Source organism: Nanorana parkeri, unplaced genomic scaffold, assembly GCF_000935625.1.
Source record: "Nanorana parkeri isolate BGI_ZX_2015 unplaced genomic scaffold, ASM93562v1 scaffold54, whole genome shotgun sequence".
NCBI classification, from domain to species: domain Eukaryota; kingdom Metazoa; phylum Chordata; class Amphibia; order Anura; family Dicroglossidae; genus Nanorana; species Nanorana parkeri.
The window spans coordinates 2588919-2605069 of NW_017306322.1; the positions used below are offsets into that span (position 1 = coordinate 2588919).

The 16151-nt window shown below is 40.5% G+C and overlaps 1 protein-coding gene across 1 annotated transcript; it reads left to right on the forward strand.

Moving 5' to 3' along the window:
• The first annotated feature begins 1520 nt into the window (after window positions 1–1520).
• LOC108803837 (exocyst complex component 1-like) lies at window positions 1521–15856 on the forward strand. Its single transcript, XM_018575638.1, has 3 exons — window positions 1521–1641; window positions 10244–10371; window positions 15593–15856. The coding sequence occupies exons 1-3, from the start codon at window positions 1521–1523 to the stop codon at window positions 15854–15856; spliced, it is 513 nt and encodes a 170-aa protein (XP_018431140.1).
• Window positions 15857–16151: the final 295 nt, after the last annotated feature.

Sequence of the window (16151 nt, forward strand, 5' to 3'; positions counted from 1 at the left end):
TTTTTCATACACAAGTAAAACACAAGACTTTTACTGCATGAAAATGGATTTTAGGAAGAAATCCTATTTATTCTTATGTGGCAAGTTCATATCTATGTGCAGCAGTTTGCTGTGTCTTTAAAGGGAAGCTATAAGGACCCATTCACACTTATATGTGTACGTTACCAACTTAATGCAAAGGCAATTTGCATGAAGCAATGCTGATGGTGCAACTAGGGATGAACTTAAGATTCCCTTAAAAGAGAACTTGTGAGCAAAGTATTATGGAAGTACAGTTGCAGACATGGTTTTAAAGGTCAGACTTCAGGACCTCCTGCTTTACTCTGGAATCTAATCAATCATAAACCTGGAACAAGCATGCGGTAGTTGAATTGTAAAAAGTCTGTTAACTAGGAAACTACAGGTCAGTGCTTTGCTGTTAGTGAAAACCAAAGATTTGCATAATACATATACTCTTTTGATCCACCTGCTGCTCCTGCATTTAATTGCACCAAAAAATTAGGTGACAACACAATTAACTGGCTACAATTCTACAGGTGTTTTTTTTAGCTTTGGAAAGTGTAAAAAGGGTAAAATCCCTTCCAGTTTATTTTTTGTCCTCTTGTGGAGATTTCCTTTGACTTGAAATTATTTCATTACTGTTCAACGATTGCCTTTTCAAATAAAGGGGATGGACATTTGGTTGGAGTTACTCCTTAAAATCGTTTCCAGTGTTTCTTACACATTAACATTATAGTTTGGTACAGCCATTTTTGGGAAATCAGACCAGACCAATGAGAAGAGTGTATGTGATAAATAGGAACAGTTGTGAAATTTAGGCATATAGAGAAATAGTGCACTGATTTGTGTGCCGTTAATGTGAATTGATTAAGAGAGTGACTTTTAATAAATAACTCTTGGCCCCTGTACAAGTCACTGACGAGTACAAATGAATACAGCTCTCTTTTCATGAAGTGGAGCTCTTAGCGATAATGCAGGGGATGCTGCATGATTTTAGAAAGCGGTTTTGCACTGGGAATTGTCTGGCTCCTTATTCTAAGGCAACGCCATGGGTATAGACTTGTGGGAAGCGTTAAGTGTTCAGCACTAGAACAGAGGGGCCGTGCCTTCACTTGCTACTTGTAATAATAGTCTTAATGGAAGAGGAGCTCAATCAATACATCAGGACAGCTGTTAACAGATTATTTTAATGGAGCCTAAACGACTGTTGTTTTCTTTCATTTTTGAGTTTAAAAAATCTCTATAAATGACAATAACCTTACTGCAGTGCATCTCTAAATGTGAGAGTGTGAGTGCCTGTACAAACGCTTAGAGCTCCGGGGATTCCAGAACATCAGTAAGGAGAATATAACAAGTCTGTCTTTAATGAAGCCCTCATGCGAAGAATTGCAGAGGTGGATAAGGAGCTCAACTGTTACTTAAAGGCCCAAGGAGGAGTAGACTGGCAGAGAGGACACAAAGAAGACCTCCCAACTGTATGTGGATGACATTCACCTACAAAGGGTCATCACAGTGTGGACATGTCATCGCTGTTAAAGGAAGACATGGAGAAGAAACTTTTCAAGCCTCGAGGACATACTTTATATGAATTCATTGAAACAAAATCCAAACACAAGGAGAAGTTTTACTTGTGCACATCAGGTAATGAACATTGCATAAAATGGCATATAATAAGTAATACAGTTTTCTTCCAGTTAGGGTAATGTTTCTGTTTTACAGTTGCACTGCTATTATTGTGTTGAATAGTGATGCTATTGACAATAATAGTTAGAATGTACAGTAGATAATCATAGTTATATTAAAAAAAAGTTATAATACACAAGCATCTCCCAGCTTGTGTGCCATGGCACATTTACGTGTTATAGCACTGTGTATGGGACTACACTGCCAGCATGGCAATCTTCCAGCCAAACATTTTCTATTTCTGTGTCATTCATATACATAACAGGAGAAGAAACAAAGCTGGTAGAGGAGTCACTCAGTCCTTGTTCCTGCTTATTTCAATCTGATTGTTCTAATATTTTACATTGATAGAAGTCTGGCATAATGCTTTAATAAGCTAAGTTTGTTTTGTCTGTTCTTGAGGAATTTAATAGGTTGTACAGGCATTACACGTGGCATCCCTGATATCATGGGTTTTGTTTAACTGAAAAAAGGTAATTTTAACTTAAAGCTAAACCTAAGTAAAAAAGTGGGGGGTGATGAGCAAAGAGAAGGGAGAGCGATTAAATCATATATGCAAAATTTAAGCAATGGCTACAGATTCGTAGTTGTATAATGACAGTTGTTCTATAAACTGTATACAAGTTATGACAGCCAGGTCTTATTGAAGTGATGAGATCAGTCTTTCCATTTTATATGGAAGGTGAACTTTTGATGTGTGTATATTCAATGTGGTATGGGTTAGCATAATCACTGCAGCACTCTGCCATCTTCAGTGTAGGATACATGGGAGTATACGTTGTAGGGACAAGAAGAGTATTTTCAGCTAAATTGATTTTGCAATAAAATTAAAGATTTCTCCATCTGTAGCATTTCACAGAATCGGAAACTCTCAATTTGAGAGCTGGTTCACAACATCTCCAGACCGATGCATTCTTTATCTGCACCAAAAAAAGCACACACAGTAATTCCAGCGGTTTTAAATGAAGCTAGTTCACCCATTGCCTTAAGTGCCAGAGCTTTTAAAAAGAGTACAGTTGCATGCTTTTTCTTCATACTGGAGCACACAAAAACACATGTAAATGCACCAGAACGAATTGGAATTAACTTAAGCCCAGGCAAAACCGATTTTAAAAAAAACACACACTGAAATGCATCCAAAGATCACCTTAATGCACATGCTGAAATGCATTCAGAACCAGTCTGGAGGTGTGTACAAGCTCTTACACCTTAAGCTGCATAGGGAAAACAAAATCTTACTTTATTTAGCAGACTATATTTGGTGGTTTACTTTATTTCTTTTAATGTTATTTGTATTTGAATTAATGTTTCACTTAGTTTTTGTGTATTTGATTGTTATGTGTTTACTAATGCTTTAATCTTGTACTTATTTATACAATAAAGAAATGTAAAATAATGAGGGGCTATACTTTGGCACAAGAACAGGTCACAGATCCAAGATAGTTAAAGTGTAAGGAGTAACATTTAAAAAATGCATTCAAGTACCTTAACTATTAACAAAAATGTATCTTATTTGTGTATCACTCAGCTGTAGATCCTCATAATCATCTCTGAATTGGTGCTGAAACTGGAGGGGGCTACTTTTGTTCCCCATGGTTCCTGTGTGTGTTGTAAAGTAGCCACTGTTCCAAGCTTCCTCCTGTGATGGACTATAACCTCAATACAAAACATCACCTGATACTGTAGTCCATCACAGGAGTGAGCTTGGATAGATGGCCACCCGCCAGAGGGAAAGACAGTGTCAGCATGCATTCAGAAATGATTTGAGGATCTGCAGCTGAGTGATACACAAAAAAGATACATTTTTGTTAAAAGTTAGGATACCTGAATTCATTTTTAAGATTTACATCTTTAGTGTCACCTTAAGGAGCTTCAATAACCCCCATGAACTATTTAAAGTAACCACAAATAGCAAAAAAAATCACTTAATTCTGACTTCCCAATTGACTACAATGTGTTTTGCCAAAATAGTGAACTTTTGTCAACATTTCTCAATTTGTGCTGAAATTTTGAGTCTGTTAAAACTTTTTTTTTTATTCATCCCTAATAAACACTCACTGTACTGAAATTACAATAACAGGTCATGTAATCACTGTGGAACCCAACTGCAGCCTAATCCTATAGTCACTGTGACAATGTGGATTCCTCAGTATGGCACAAATGCAAGTAAGGACTTTAATGCACAAGTTTGACATTTTGACATTGACTGCACTGTAGCAGCAAGTTGTTACATTTAGTAGTTTACTCTGGTGTACAGTTTCGTAGACATATATGTGTGTGTATATGCAACTAACTTGTTACCTACTTGCTGCATGTACATTATGTAGGCAGATACATTTCAAACTGTGTATGTAATAGGTGCATTTGATTCTGACTCTTCCATGCAAGGCAACGGCATTAATATTTTGGAAGTAGAAGTCCCAGCCTATTCTGCATACCCTAGGGACTTCCAGATCCTCAATAGCAATGTTGTTTTGGTTTATTGTTTTGTCATAGCATTTTCAAGTCACATTTGTATCACATAACTGTGCAAGCTCTACAGAGATTACAGAGAGTTTCATATGTGTAGATAACAAATGGATGTTGCTATTGTTCCAAAGCTTTTTATTTACAGTGGCTTTTATGATTTGCAAAAATCAGATTTTTTTTCTAAGTCTAATAAAAAAAGTAGAAATGATATAGTGTATTTAAAATGGATTTTGGGAGCATATTTTGTTATATTTGGTAGGTTGAATTGTATAGTTGAGTATTCTCCTTTCAGGTCGAATAAATATAAATGAAAATAACATACATATAACAATTTAATATAAATCCAGTCTTTACTGCAAATTCTAATACATTAGTTCTTGTATGGCAAAAATTAATTCATTAGGGATTTCCTTCAAGTAGACTTGGAGAACGCATAAAACATTACATAAGCCAGGGTTAAACGTTTATCTTTATTTTACGGGTAGAAGCTAGGGGATTGATTAACATATCACCTTATTACATGTCTGGAGGAATGTTGATATAGTATGGGCTCTGTACTTACAATCCGAGGGTCCTTAACCTGCTGCTGCTATTTAAGGGGATGCCACTGCCCCTGCTAAATTAAGATTGTCATTCATTTGACATCATTAAAAAAATATAATTAACATATTAGATCTGGGAAAGATTAATGTTTCATATAAAAGTATTTATCATTTGTACAGTATTATAAGCCTGAGGAAATAGCCATTGCTTTCATTTACCATTTATTCAACCAATGCGCAATTTAATAAAGTGTAAATTAATTTTAATGAATATAGTAAATATGACAAGTTTTGGGGAGAGACTGGGAGAGACTTATTAAAATGTGAAGTAAGGTAAAGTGAGGTCTGGGGTGTGTAAACAACCAGAAAGATCTTCAAATATGATCAAACTTTAAAAACAATGCCTTATGAGTATTATGCACCCTCAGGTATGGAACTTTTGGTATAATTTTGTTTGTAGTGGTTGTAATTGTTTACTCTTTGATCCTTGCCCACAAGTGCATCCATTACTCACAATGTGGTTGATTTAATGTGTTTACTCTGTAAATGTGACCATATATATGTGTTAGTTCATCTCTATTGACCATTGTAGAAGCATTAAAAACTGCACCACCTATTAACTTTTGCAACTAATAACCTAAGGAAAATAAAAAGTTGGAAGGGTGAGCTAGAAATGTTTGGCAAAGTGAAAGAAAAACCAGATGTCAAACATAAACCTTAAAGTGACACTAAACTCAGGAGTTAAATCTTAAAAATGCATTCAGGTACCTTAACTAACTATTACCAAAAATGCAGCTTATTTGTGTATCACTCAGCTGTAGATCCTCCAATCATTTCTGAATTCATACTGACACTGTCCTTCCTTCTGGAGGGTGGCTACCTCTGTTCCCCATGGATCCTGTGTGTGTTTTAAAGTAGTCACCGCTCCAAGCCAACTCCTGTCATGGACTACAATATCAATACAAATTAGTAAACTAAACTGTAGATTGTAGTCCATCACAGGAGTGAGCTTGGAGTGGTGGCTACTTTACAAGACACACAGGTACCATGGGGAACAAAAAAAGCCACCCTCCAGAAGGAAGGACAGTGTCAGCACCAATTGAGGGCTAGTTCACACCAGCCCCAGTGCATGCAGCATTTTTTATGCCCGCACCGGACCGGAACGCAGGCATTGATGTGCCACCTGTTTTGGTGCGGGCAATCGCACTGTGACCGGAGGGCGTGGCTGTGGTGCCATTGACTTCCAGGCACCGCCACGCCCCCTCCCACCCCAAAACCAAGTGAGCTGGCCAGGATGCAATCCAGTGTGTTGCAGAACTGAATTGGGCCGGAACGCACTGATGATAGAGCCTCATATCATCTCTGAGGGCTAGTTCCCACCAGCCCCAGTGTGTTCCGACCTGATTCGGTGCCAGAACGATGGTGGGGCAGGTGCGAACTAGCACTCAGAGATGATTTGAGGATCTACAGCTAGGTGATACACAAATAAGATAAATTTTTGTTAATAGTTAAGGTAGTTGAATGCATTTTTAAGATTTAAGTGGCAGTTTTATAGACAATAAGATGTACAATGAACACTAAAAAATTATTTGTGTATTGTTTTTTGGTAAAAGAAAATAAATTGGTTTTTGAATTTTATGAAAAAATGGGAATTTGTGCAAAATAGGAGAACAAAACCTGGAGAAATGAACCCTATCTGCCCAACTTAGAGAAAGGAGGAGAAGCTTGTATCAATGTTCACCAATTTCACAGGTTATTTGTGTTTTTATTTCTGTCTCTGATGGGAAGGTTCATTCCTTCTCTTGGTTCTAGTGGCCGTCAAAGTTATGGCCAGAACAGGAAAAGAGGTGAAATCTTCTGATGCAGACATTTGTTCTAGTGACAGTTGACTAAGGGTGGTTTTGCTTGATTGAGATGGAGACTGATTCTCTACTACATTTAATATGTGCTGGGTTTTTATACACATCTTTTGAACCTTTAAACACTGGTGTGCTTTGCCCCCTGCTTCCTCTTGTCTCTTTTTGTTCTTCTCCTATGGGCCTAACCTTATGTCCTCCCTTTGCTGAGATTTGCCCTGAACTGCAAGGGAGATTAATGAATTCCAGCTGTTTTATGTGTTTTGGCATATTCTATAAGGTGTAGGGGTGTATACATGAGTTTTTCTTATCTAACTCCCACTTGGTAGGGTATACCTTCTTCTGTTAGGATGATGTATGTCTGTGCTTAATTTATTGTATCTGTATCCTTGTAATAACTTGAACATTTCAGTAAAACATGTATTAAATTATAAAATGAAAAAAGTGTTGGCTTTAGGTATACTTTAAAGTTAGGAGAAGATTTAGCAGGATATGGCCATGTTAAATGTAATTCATTTATTTCAAGGGTTGGGTTAAGGGTTATATATAACAAAAGGCTCCTGTTTAACAGTTTATACCTTTCTCAACCAGGATGCTGTGGTGTCTTCTGACTTCCTCAAGGGTGCCTTGAAATTTTGTGATGGTAGGACTCTGATGTGAAGGGAGAAAGAAGGGGGCTTCTAATGTTAAGAGAACTCCTAACATGAAAAGGGTGACTCTGATGTGAAAGGAGGGAAGTCTGAGGAGTCTAATGTGAAAGGGGGGCTCTGATGGGAAGGGGAAATCCTGATTTTAAGGGAGGACTTCGATGTGAACAGAGGAACCGCACTTTTCTCTGTTTTTGTGTGGGGTCCCCCCTTAAAATCCATTACATTTTTGACTTGGGTGTCTTGAGATTTTGCATACGTTTAAAGGGTGCCATGACTGAAAATGGTTGAGAAACGATGGTCTAGACAAGTACCAAATCCAGTTACTATGTGATGAACAAGTTTCATAAAGTAAACAAAAAACTTCCATTACGTCCGCTGACTGAGCCAATTTACTGCAGCTCACAGTTGGAGGATTTTAGCAACAGAGGCAGTGCTATCAATTCAGAAAGCAATGGGCAGGACTAGGTGTGGCCAAATGGTGAATAACAAGCTACAGGCTTGTGAATCAGCGGTGACAGTGTTGATAGCCATGCCCTCTGCAACAGTTTTTTCTTCCGGTAGTGCAAGCAGGCACAGCCTACATGAGAGTGGCAGCTCTCTGAGTTCAGGAGCAGTGCAGCATTGTTGTCACACCATCACAGGGAGCTGCATGAGGTGTACTCACTGGCATGCTCAACTTTTGATTGTGGGACTTTGCAGGGGGACGAAGAGAAAACTGTGTGTATGCACTTTTAATTAGTTGCTGCAGCACATTTTTTAATGGTAGGTCACGGCTTTACTTTAAATGTGGGGTGAAGGATCAATTTGTTGCTAGGGCACAGGTTATTGCAGGGTTATCTCTTTGTATTGTGCTATTGGTTAGGGATAGTCTCCATAATGAGTTCATTATGGCAGGTACACATTCTTATAAATGCTTGTTTTTAGCGCTGTCACTAATATTCAAAATGCTGTTAGAGTAAAAAAAAATTCAAACCAGTTTATAAATAAGCATTTGAGTATTAGCGGACTGCCATACACAAATTAAATCAAATAAGAACCTGGTCTGAATTTCATTTTAATTATTTCTATTTTTCCTGACTCAAGCTCTAGTCCAGGGGAGGGCAACTCTGGCCCTCCAGCTGTTGTGGAACTACAAGTCACATGAGGCATTGCAAGACTAACAGTTACAGGCATGACTCCCAGAAGCATGATGGGATTTGTAGTTGAAGCACAGCTGGAAGGTTGGAGGTGCCAACCCCTGATCTAGTCTCTACTTATGCCAGTCATAGGCATGCACACAGGGTTTGTTGGGTGTGCCTTGCCACACCCTAATCATCCCATGTGCCAGTGACCACGGAGCAACACAGTGGTGCCTGTTTATATCACCCCTGCTGATCCTCTGCATCTGCCCCACCTGCGATCCTCTGCATCTGCCCCTGCTGTGATCTTCTGCATGTGCTTCTGCTGCGATCCTCTCCATCTGCCCCTACTGTGATCCTCTGCATGTGCTCTGCTGCGATCCTCTGCATCTGCCCCTGCAGTTAGACGAAACACATGTAAGGTAGCTGGTTTACCTGCTTGCGGATTTGTATTTCTGTTAACCCGGTCCAGAGATTTACACAACTCTGCCACACACCACAACCTTGTCTGACAGGGAAGAAGTATTCTCTGCTGCAGTTAGGTAACACTTACAGCTCTTGTCCCTCCCCCATCTTGTGACTGGACAGTGAAAGAAGAAGCAGTAGATGGGTCAATCTCTCTGTCACTCTGACACTTTCTCCTCCCATCAGCATGCTCCATGTTAACACATGAGCATTGTAGCACACCTGGTGCATTTCCCTCTCCCAGTCTGGGTTCTACTATACTGTACTTTACTGAAGTAGTGGTGGCTGGGTATCGTACAACAAGGCATGGTGCATTCCATTGTGAGAAGGAAATTTCACTAACTTATAATCCAGCAATTGCACCCCCACCATCTTGGCAAGATGAACATTCAGTTAGCAGAGAGATGACCAAAAGTATATGTTTTGCCTCCTGTCCAGACATTCCCTAATTAATGGAGGAGTGGTGTTATTAGGAATACACAGGAGAAGGTGAAGAAGATAAAAGAGTACAGCCTTTCACCTAGTGTTTGCTGAGGATAAGTCCCACCCTATATATCAGATGAGTGCTTGTGGCAAATCATCTTGTAAGAGTGGCCGTGAACTTCCTGACTCTGCTGGCTTCCTACAGGTGACACTGGCTAAAAAGTGAGCCCAAAATCGTTACAGAGGGATTTAGAAAGGTGAGTGGCTGCACACGACTGACATGCAGATCAGGGACTTTGTGTCCCTAAACTGCATGGGCTGGGTGCAGAGAAGGCATCCTCGTACAAACTGTCAGGGTTAAGGAATCAGTTTCACCATATGTTACACAATGCACGCACAAAGCAGCATCTATAGTCTCACGGCAGCCAAGCAAACTGTGGCGAAAGCCTGGAAATCTCCTGTGCTCCCCTTTGCTGAGGTAACACGCAGACTCCATTGGACCTTTATTAATGAACGCATCACAGCTAGGCTAGATGACAGAGTTGCGCGTTTCCAGGCCACGCACTGTGATCTGACACTCCCGGATATGGAGGGCCACATTATCAGCACGTCACCACCTGCACAATGCACCTGTGTATTATGCTACCCAGGCTGTAGTGATATTATTTGTATCAGCAACTACCATACTGTTTGATATGTTCTTATGTTGATACCTTTCCGTGAATGTTTTGTACTGAAAAACAATAAAAACTTTTGATTTAAAAAAAAAGTAACATCTACAGCGAGGTTCGCCAAAGAGTCATGTCCACTTTTTTGTGCACTTAGTTGCGTTACAGCCCATTTAAAATGAATGAGCTGCTCTAATGCATCAGGCCATGGCAGACAATTACACAATAATGCCCTTCCAGCTATTTTATTAATGGTTTATCCTAGAGTAATTTGCATAATAACAAAGAAGTATGAGGGCATTTCAGTCATGTTATGTACACCGGTAGTCCAAGAACATAGTGTAACACCAAAGCAATTGTGTTTTTCAGTGGCCAAAGAAGAAGTCCACATATACCTGGTTAAACACTACCGAGTGTGTCTAGATGAGAAGTATGAAGTGGCTGAAATGTGGTTTCTCAGAGATCTCAAGTTCATTGACGGGAAGGAAGCAGATACAGTAAGCAGTTTAAATTTTACATGTTTAATAAATACTATTGGGAAAAAAGTTTTAAAACTTTGCCTATCAACTGTATGAGGGCCCTCACACATCTTTTATCAATGAATCTTTCAATCAGTTGCACCTGGATATGTATTGTGAGACAAATGTTTATGTTTCTATATCAGCCTTCCTCAAACAGGGTTCCTTGGCACCCTGAGGTTCCTCCAAAGATTGTCAGGGGCTCTTTGATTAGTCAGCATAGGTAAATTGACTGCATAGTTCCGGTCCCAACATCAGTCAGCAGGAGACACTACACTGACCACCATTGTAGCAAGACATTTCTTGCCATCACTGTAAGTAGGAACTTCTCCTGCTGACCACCAAAAATATGGGAGGATGCGGCCGTACGCACACCCGAACTGCACATCCGTGTGGGTGTCCATGCTCGAACACAACCTGTCTGTGTACGAGTACGGACACCCGCACTGACGTGCAGTGTGGGTGAGCGTGGGGCGGAGTAGACATGTGCGATTCGTTTCGTTACGAATCGAAATTCGTAAGAATTTCCCTGAAATTCGTAGATTCGTAAGCATACGAAATCCGAATTGCAGTTTCCAAATTTATATCAGAAATACGAAGTTCCGTTAACGAATTTCGGATCCGAATTTCTTTGAAACAGGAACTAATATTACCCCTGTAAATGAGGTTGAACAACATGACAAGATTTTTTTTTTTAATCCGAAATACGGATCCGCTGCTGCTGAGGGTTGCATTACAATACACAGGCAGGAAATACGAAATTCCGTTGTCGTATTTTCGTTCCGTAACGAACATTCGTTATATTGAAGGTAAAAAGCAAAGTACATTTATATTGGAGTTGAGGGTATTTTTTTTTTAAGTCCGAAATATGAAATTCGGATACGGTATCCGTTAACGGAATTCGTATTTCGTTTTGGTTGACCAGTCCGAGGTCCTCTTCTGCTGCTGAGAGTTGCATTACAAATACAGGCAGGAAATACGAAATTCCGTTGTCGTATTTTCGTTCCGTAACGAACATTCGTTATATTGAAGGTAAAAAGCAAAGTACATTTATATTGGAGTTGATGGTAGTTTTTTTTTAAGTCCGAAATACGAAATCCGGATACGGAATCCGTTAACAGAATTCGTATTTCGTATAAAAAAACAACTACCACATCGACTCCAATATTAACAAAGGTATTTTTGCTTTTTAACTTCATCATAACGAATGTTCGTAAAGTTACGAAAATGTGCCGAAACTAACGAAAATCTGTATTTCGTACGAATCCGAATTGAGTTTCGGATACGAATTACGGAATACGAAATAATGGATATTACGGAACGGAACAAATTTTTTGAGGCGCACAAGTCTAGGGCGGAGTACGGCCGCGTCACCCCATAGAGAAGAACAGGCTGCTGCGTACAATCACACGCGGCACCTGTCCTTCCCGGGAACGGCCCGTTACGACCATGCATGCCGCATGGATCTGTATGGGCCGACTCTAAGCTGTGTGAATGAGGCCTAATAGCGCAACCTGTCAGAAGCTGCATCCAGCAACTTGACAGGTTACGCAAAATGTCTTGAACAGGCAGGGGTGGGACAAATTTAGATGGGAGTTTCGTCTTGCCAAGGGCAGCACAAAACCTAAATACAACGCTGCTTACTGACCACCAACATGAAAGGGAGGCATGATGGCATAATGGGGAAATGGCATGTTAAAAAAGAGCATAGTTTCACATTTTCTGGGACATTAGTATTTGTATAAAATGTCACCTGTTGTGGAAACATTTCTGCTCTGTGTTATAGTGTCACCGCTCTGCATTTCCTCTGTGCATACAAGAAAATTACTATACATAGTCAGTATACTGTAATATGACAGAGATTCTGTGCAATACGTCAGCCATGTAGTGTGTCAGTGACCTACATCTGTCTGGGGAATACAGTGAATATCTACAAAAGAAGCCCATATTTTACTTTTGCGAGGGACCATCTTAAAAATACTTTAAATAGGTGAAGGTAAACTTAGAAAAAATGCATTTGAACAGACATTAGTTTAGTGAATAGGATAACGCTATGTTCATTTCAATGGAATGATTAATTCTTTTGTACATATTTTCTTTATATATTTATTATGGTCAAAATTTAAAAGATTGTACAAATATTTTTTATTAGTCAAGTAGATATAAAACATTGCATTCAGTTACTATGGGGTCTATTCACAAAGCAGCCGAGTGAATGACCGATCAGAAGTGAAGTGAGCCGAACACTGTTCAGCTATTCACTTCAGGCTGGTATGGCTGATTTCAGCCGTACATCGGCTGAAATCAGCCGTACATCGGCTTGCTTCGTGTGGCTTCGGATTAGCCGAACATGCTCAGCATGTTCGGCTGACCCGAAGTGCAGAAGGAGTTCGACTCAGCCGATCCAACATCTGGATCGGCTGAGCCGAACCTCCGGCAGGCTCCACACTGCTGTTCGGGCTATTCTGAAAGATCCCGAACAGCAGTGAGAGAATAGCCGAATGCCGCCGAGCGGCATTTGGCTCGGCTGTTCTGCTCTTCTGTTCTGTTCTGTTCTTGAAATTGAAATAGCCAATAGTAATGTCCCAATGCTTTTGAATGGGATTTTTTTCTTTTTCTCTATTCTGACATCGCTCGTGTCAAAATAAAGAAAAAAGACACAGCAGGGTTTTTCTCCTTGGCGGCCGGGAGGAGGAGACTCCCGGGGCGCCAGGGAGAGTCAGCTATTTGGAGATCAGTGTCCCTGGTTAGCAACCAGGGTCACTGATCAGTGTCCCTGATCTCTCTGAAAGTGGCCGGAGCCAGCCGTAAGATCACGGCTGGCTCCGCCCAGCTGTCAGAAGCAGGCTGTCGGCCTGCCAATGGCCGGCCGCTCGGCCAGCTTCGTCTTTCAGCACGGCTCAGCGCTCGATCTTTTATCCAGCCAGCAAATTACGCTCTCTCTTACACATCTCCCCACCCAGCTCTCTGCAATCACCTTTTGGCCAGAAAGGGGGCAGCAGGCACACTGCAAACATTGTGCGGCCATGACTCCCTGCCTGCCACCCACCCACGAGATGCCACCTGAGGGATGGCCCTGGGTTTCTCTAAACCCAAAGACAAAAAAAATTAAATATTGCAGATTACCAGTCCCTTGATGTGGTGGCCACATTTTCTTTTTTCAGGCTTTTTTACCCTTCTTTTATCACCCGCCAGTGACACACTTCCTGTACTAGGATGACTATGCACACTCAATGTACTGTATGTACGGAAGAGCATAATTGTTACCTTCGGACAGTAAATGTTTCAAGACTAGAGAACACCTCCTCCTTTCCTCATCTCTATAACACAGGGGAGGTGTTCTGTAATCCACAGAGAACTTAGGGCAGTTCACACCAGCCCCAATGCGTTTTGGCCTGATTGGTGACGGAACGCACTGGATCGCATTCTGGCCGGCTCACTTTGTTTTAGGGCGGAAGGGTGCCTGGCTGTGCATTGAAGTCAATGGAACCGCAGCCATGTCCTCTGGCTGCAATGCGATCGCCCGCTCTGTTCCGGTCAGAAAAAATAGTGCATGCAGCATTTTTTCTGACAGCACCGGAAAGGGACGCAGGCACTGATGTGGCACGTGTTCCGGTGCGGGTGATCGCACTGCGGCCGGAGGGCGTGGCTGCTGTGCCATTGACTTCAATGTACCGCTACACCCCCTCCCGCCCCAAAACGAAATTAGCTGACCAGAATGCGATCCAGTGCGTTCCGGCACCAATCAGAACGCACTGTGGCTGGTGTGAACTAGCCCTTGGGCATGGTTGATAACAATGTTCATGACTTCAGTGCAGCATTGTCAGCTTTCTACAGGAAGTTACAAATGTGTTTATTTTCTGGCAGTATCAACAGGGATTTATATAGAACAGACAAACCAAAACCCTTCTGATGGTATCTTTAACAAACCAAAATGGAACAAACAAGTTAGGTTTATTGTTATGGTTTACATACACGTTATACCTCTTTGTATACGCATGTCACAAAAGGCAGACCTTGGATATTGTGTTTTGTAGTAGACTGAGGTGTAATTAAAGAGCCTGCATCTTTAAACCAGAAATTAGGCTGGGAATATACTGTTAGCTCTATTTATCTTTCAAATTGAATTTTCTAATTGGGCAAAAGTTGAGTGGAGTGACCCAGGGTACGGTCTTGTGTTTATCTTAGTCATAAACAACACAGAGATTGAAATAAATAGTTGACTCTCGGGGTTTGCAGATGGGTTTGCAGATGACACTAAACTGTGCAGGGCAGTAAATTCTCATAGATATAAATTCACTTCAACAAGGACTAGTTAAAATTGAGCCGTAGGCTGCAAAATGGCAAATGCAATTTAATATTGAATGCAAGGCTATGCACTTGGGAGCAAAGAACGTGCATGCAAACTACTACTAAGGGAGCTCCACTGGGGAAATTGGGCATGGAGAAGGACCAGGGGTCCTCATAGATCATAGATTCAGCAATGTTATGAAATGCCAAGCAGCAACCAGCAAAGCAAACGGTGTACTTTCTTGTGTTAAGAGAGGGATTTCGACAAGGGATAAAAATATAATTTTAACACTTTATAAATAACTGGTTCGGCCTCACCTTGAGTATGCAGTTCAGTTTTGGTCACCAACCTTCAGGAAGGACATCCTCGAACTTGAGAGAGTTCAGAGAAGGGCTACAAAAATAATATAGGGGATGGAAGGCCTGTGTTATGAAGAAGAGCCTAATTGCAATTTTCAAAATCAATAATGGGTGTTTACACTGAGAACTCTTTTGATAACACAAGGGCACAACAAGAGGTTAGAAGAGAGTTGATTCATTCTTAGACTGCACAAGGGATGTTTTACCGTGAGAGTAGTTAAAGTGTGCAATTCCCTTCCTGTTAGTAGTAAACGCTGATAGCATTCATATATTCAAGAAACTTTTAGATGAGTTTCATACTTCTCTAAATATAAAAGGATATGGGAACTACTAGAGTCAAGTATATAAAGAAACACACACACACACATACATAGGTTGAACTGGATGGATCTGCATCTTTATTCAACCTTACCTACTATGTTACTATTTAAATGGCTGTATGTATGAATGTTGGGAATCCCACTTTTACCTTGACTTTATTTATCTGCTATTGTGCCCCAGCTGATGGATGTATTATTTAAGTAACAGTTTTAATTTTTGTATTCTTTAGGACAACCCACATTTTGACATGATGTTCAATGAAGTCTGCAATGTAGAAGCTTACAGCTGTGCCTCGAAATATGCTTTTGCTCGAAGTTTAATTAAACTGAACACTCAGTACACCAAGAAGGACATCCAAGTTATTAATTTTGACTCTTCCTACATAGAAGAAGGAGTGATGTGGTCTTCAAACAATGGGGACTGCTTGGTGCTTATGAGAATATGCTTTTATGCCTCCAATCTTCTTTGTCTATCTTTATGTCCAATGCCATAGATGGTGACGTTATAAATAATGATGTTGCATTCCTGAATACAGAGTTATGTCAAGTATCATGGGTATTGCTAAGTCTGTTAACGTTGGTAAAGTTCAGCATGTTCAGTCAAGGTTCTAGATTGAGTGAGTTTATTTTGAGGGTCAACCGTTACTGACCTTGTTTGAGGTGCTAAAATGTATTGTTGAGATAGTAAAAAGACAACATTGCACCTCACGACTGGATGGATGGATAGATGTACCGATTGCTGCCATATAAATGAGTAAATAATTATACAAGGTAGGTTTAGCCTATTGT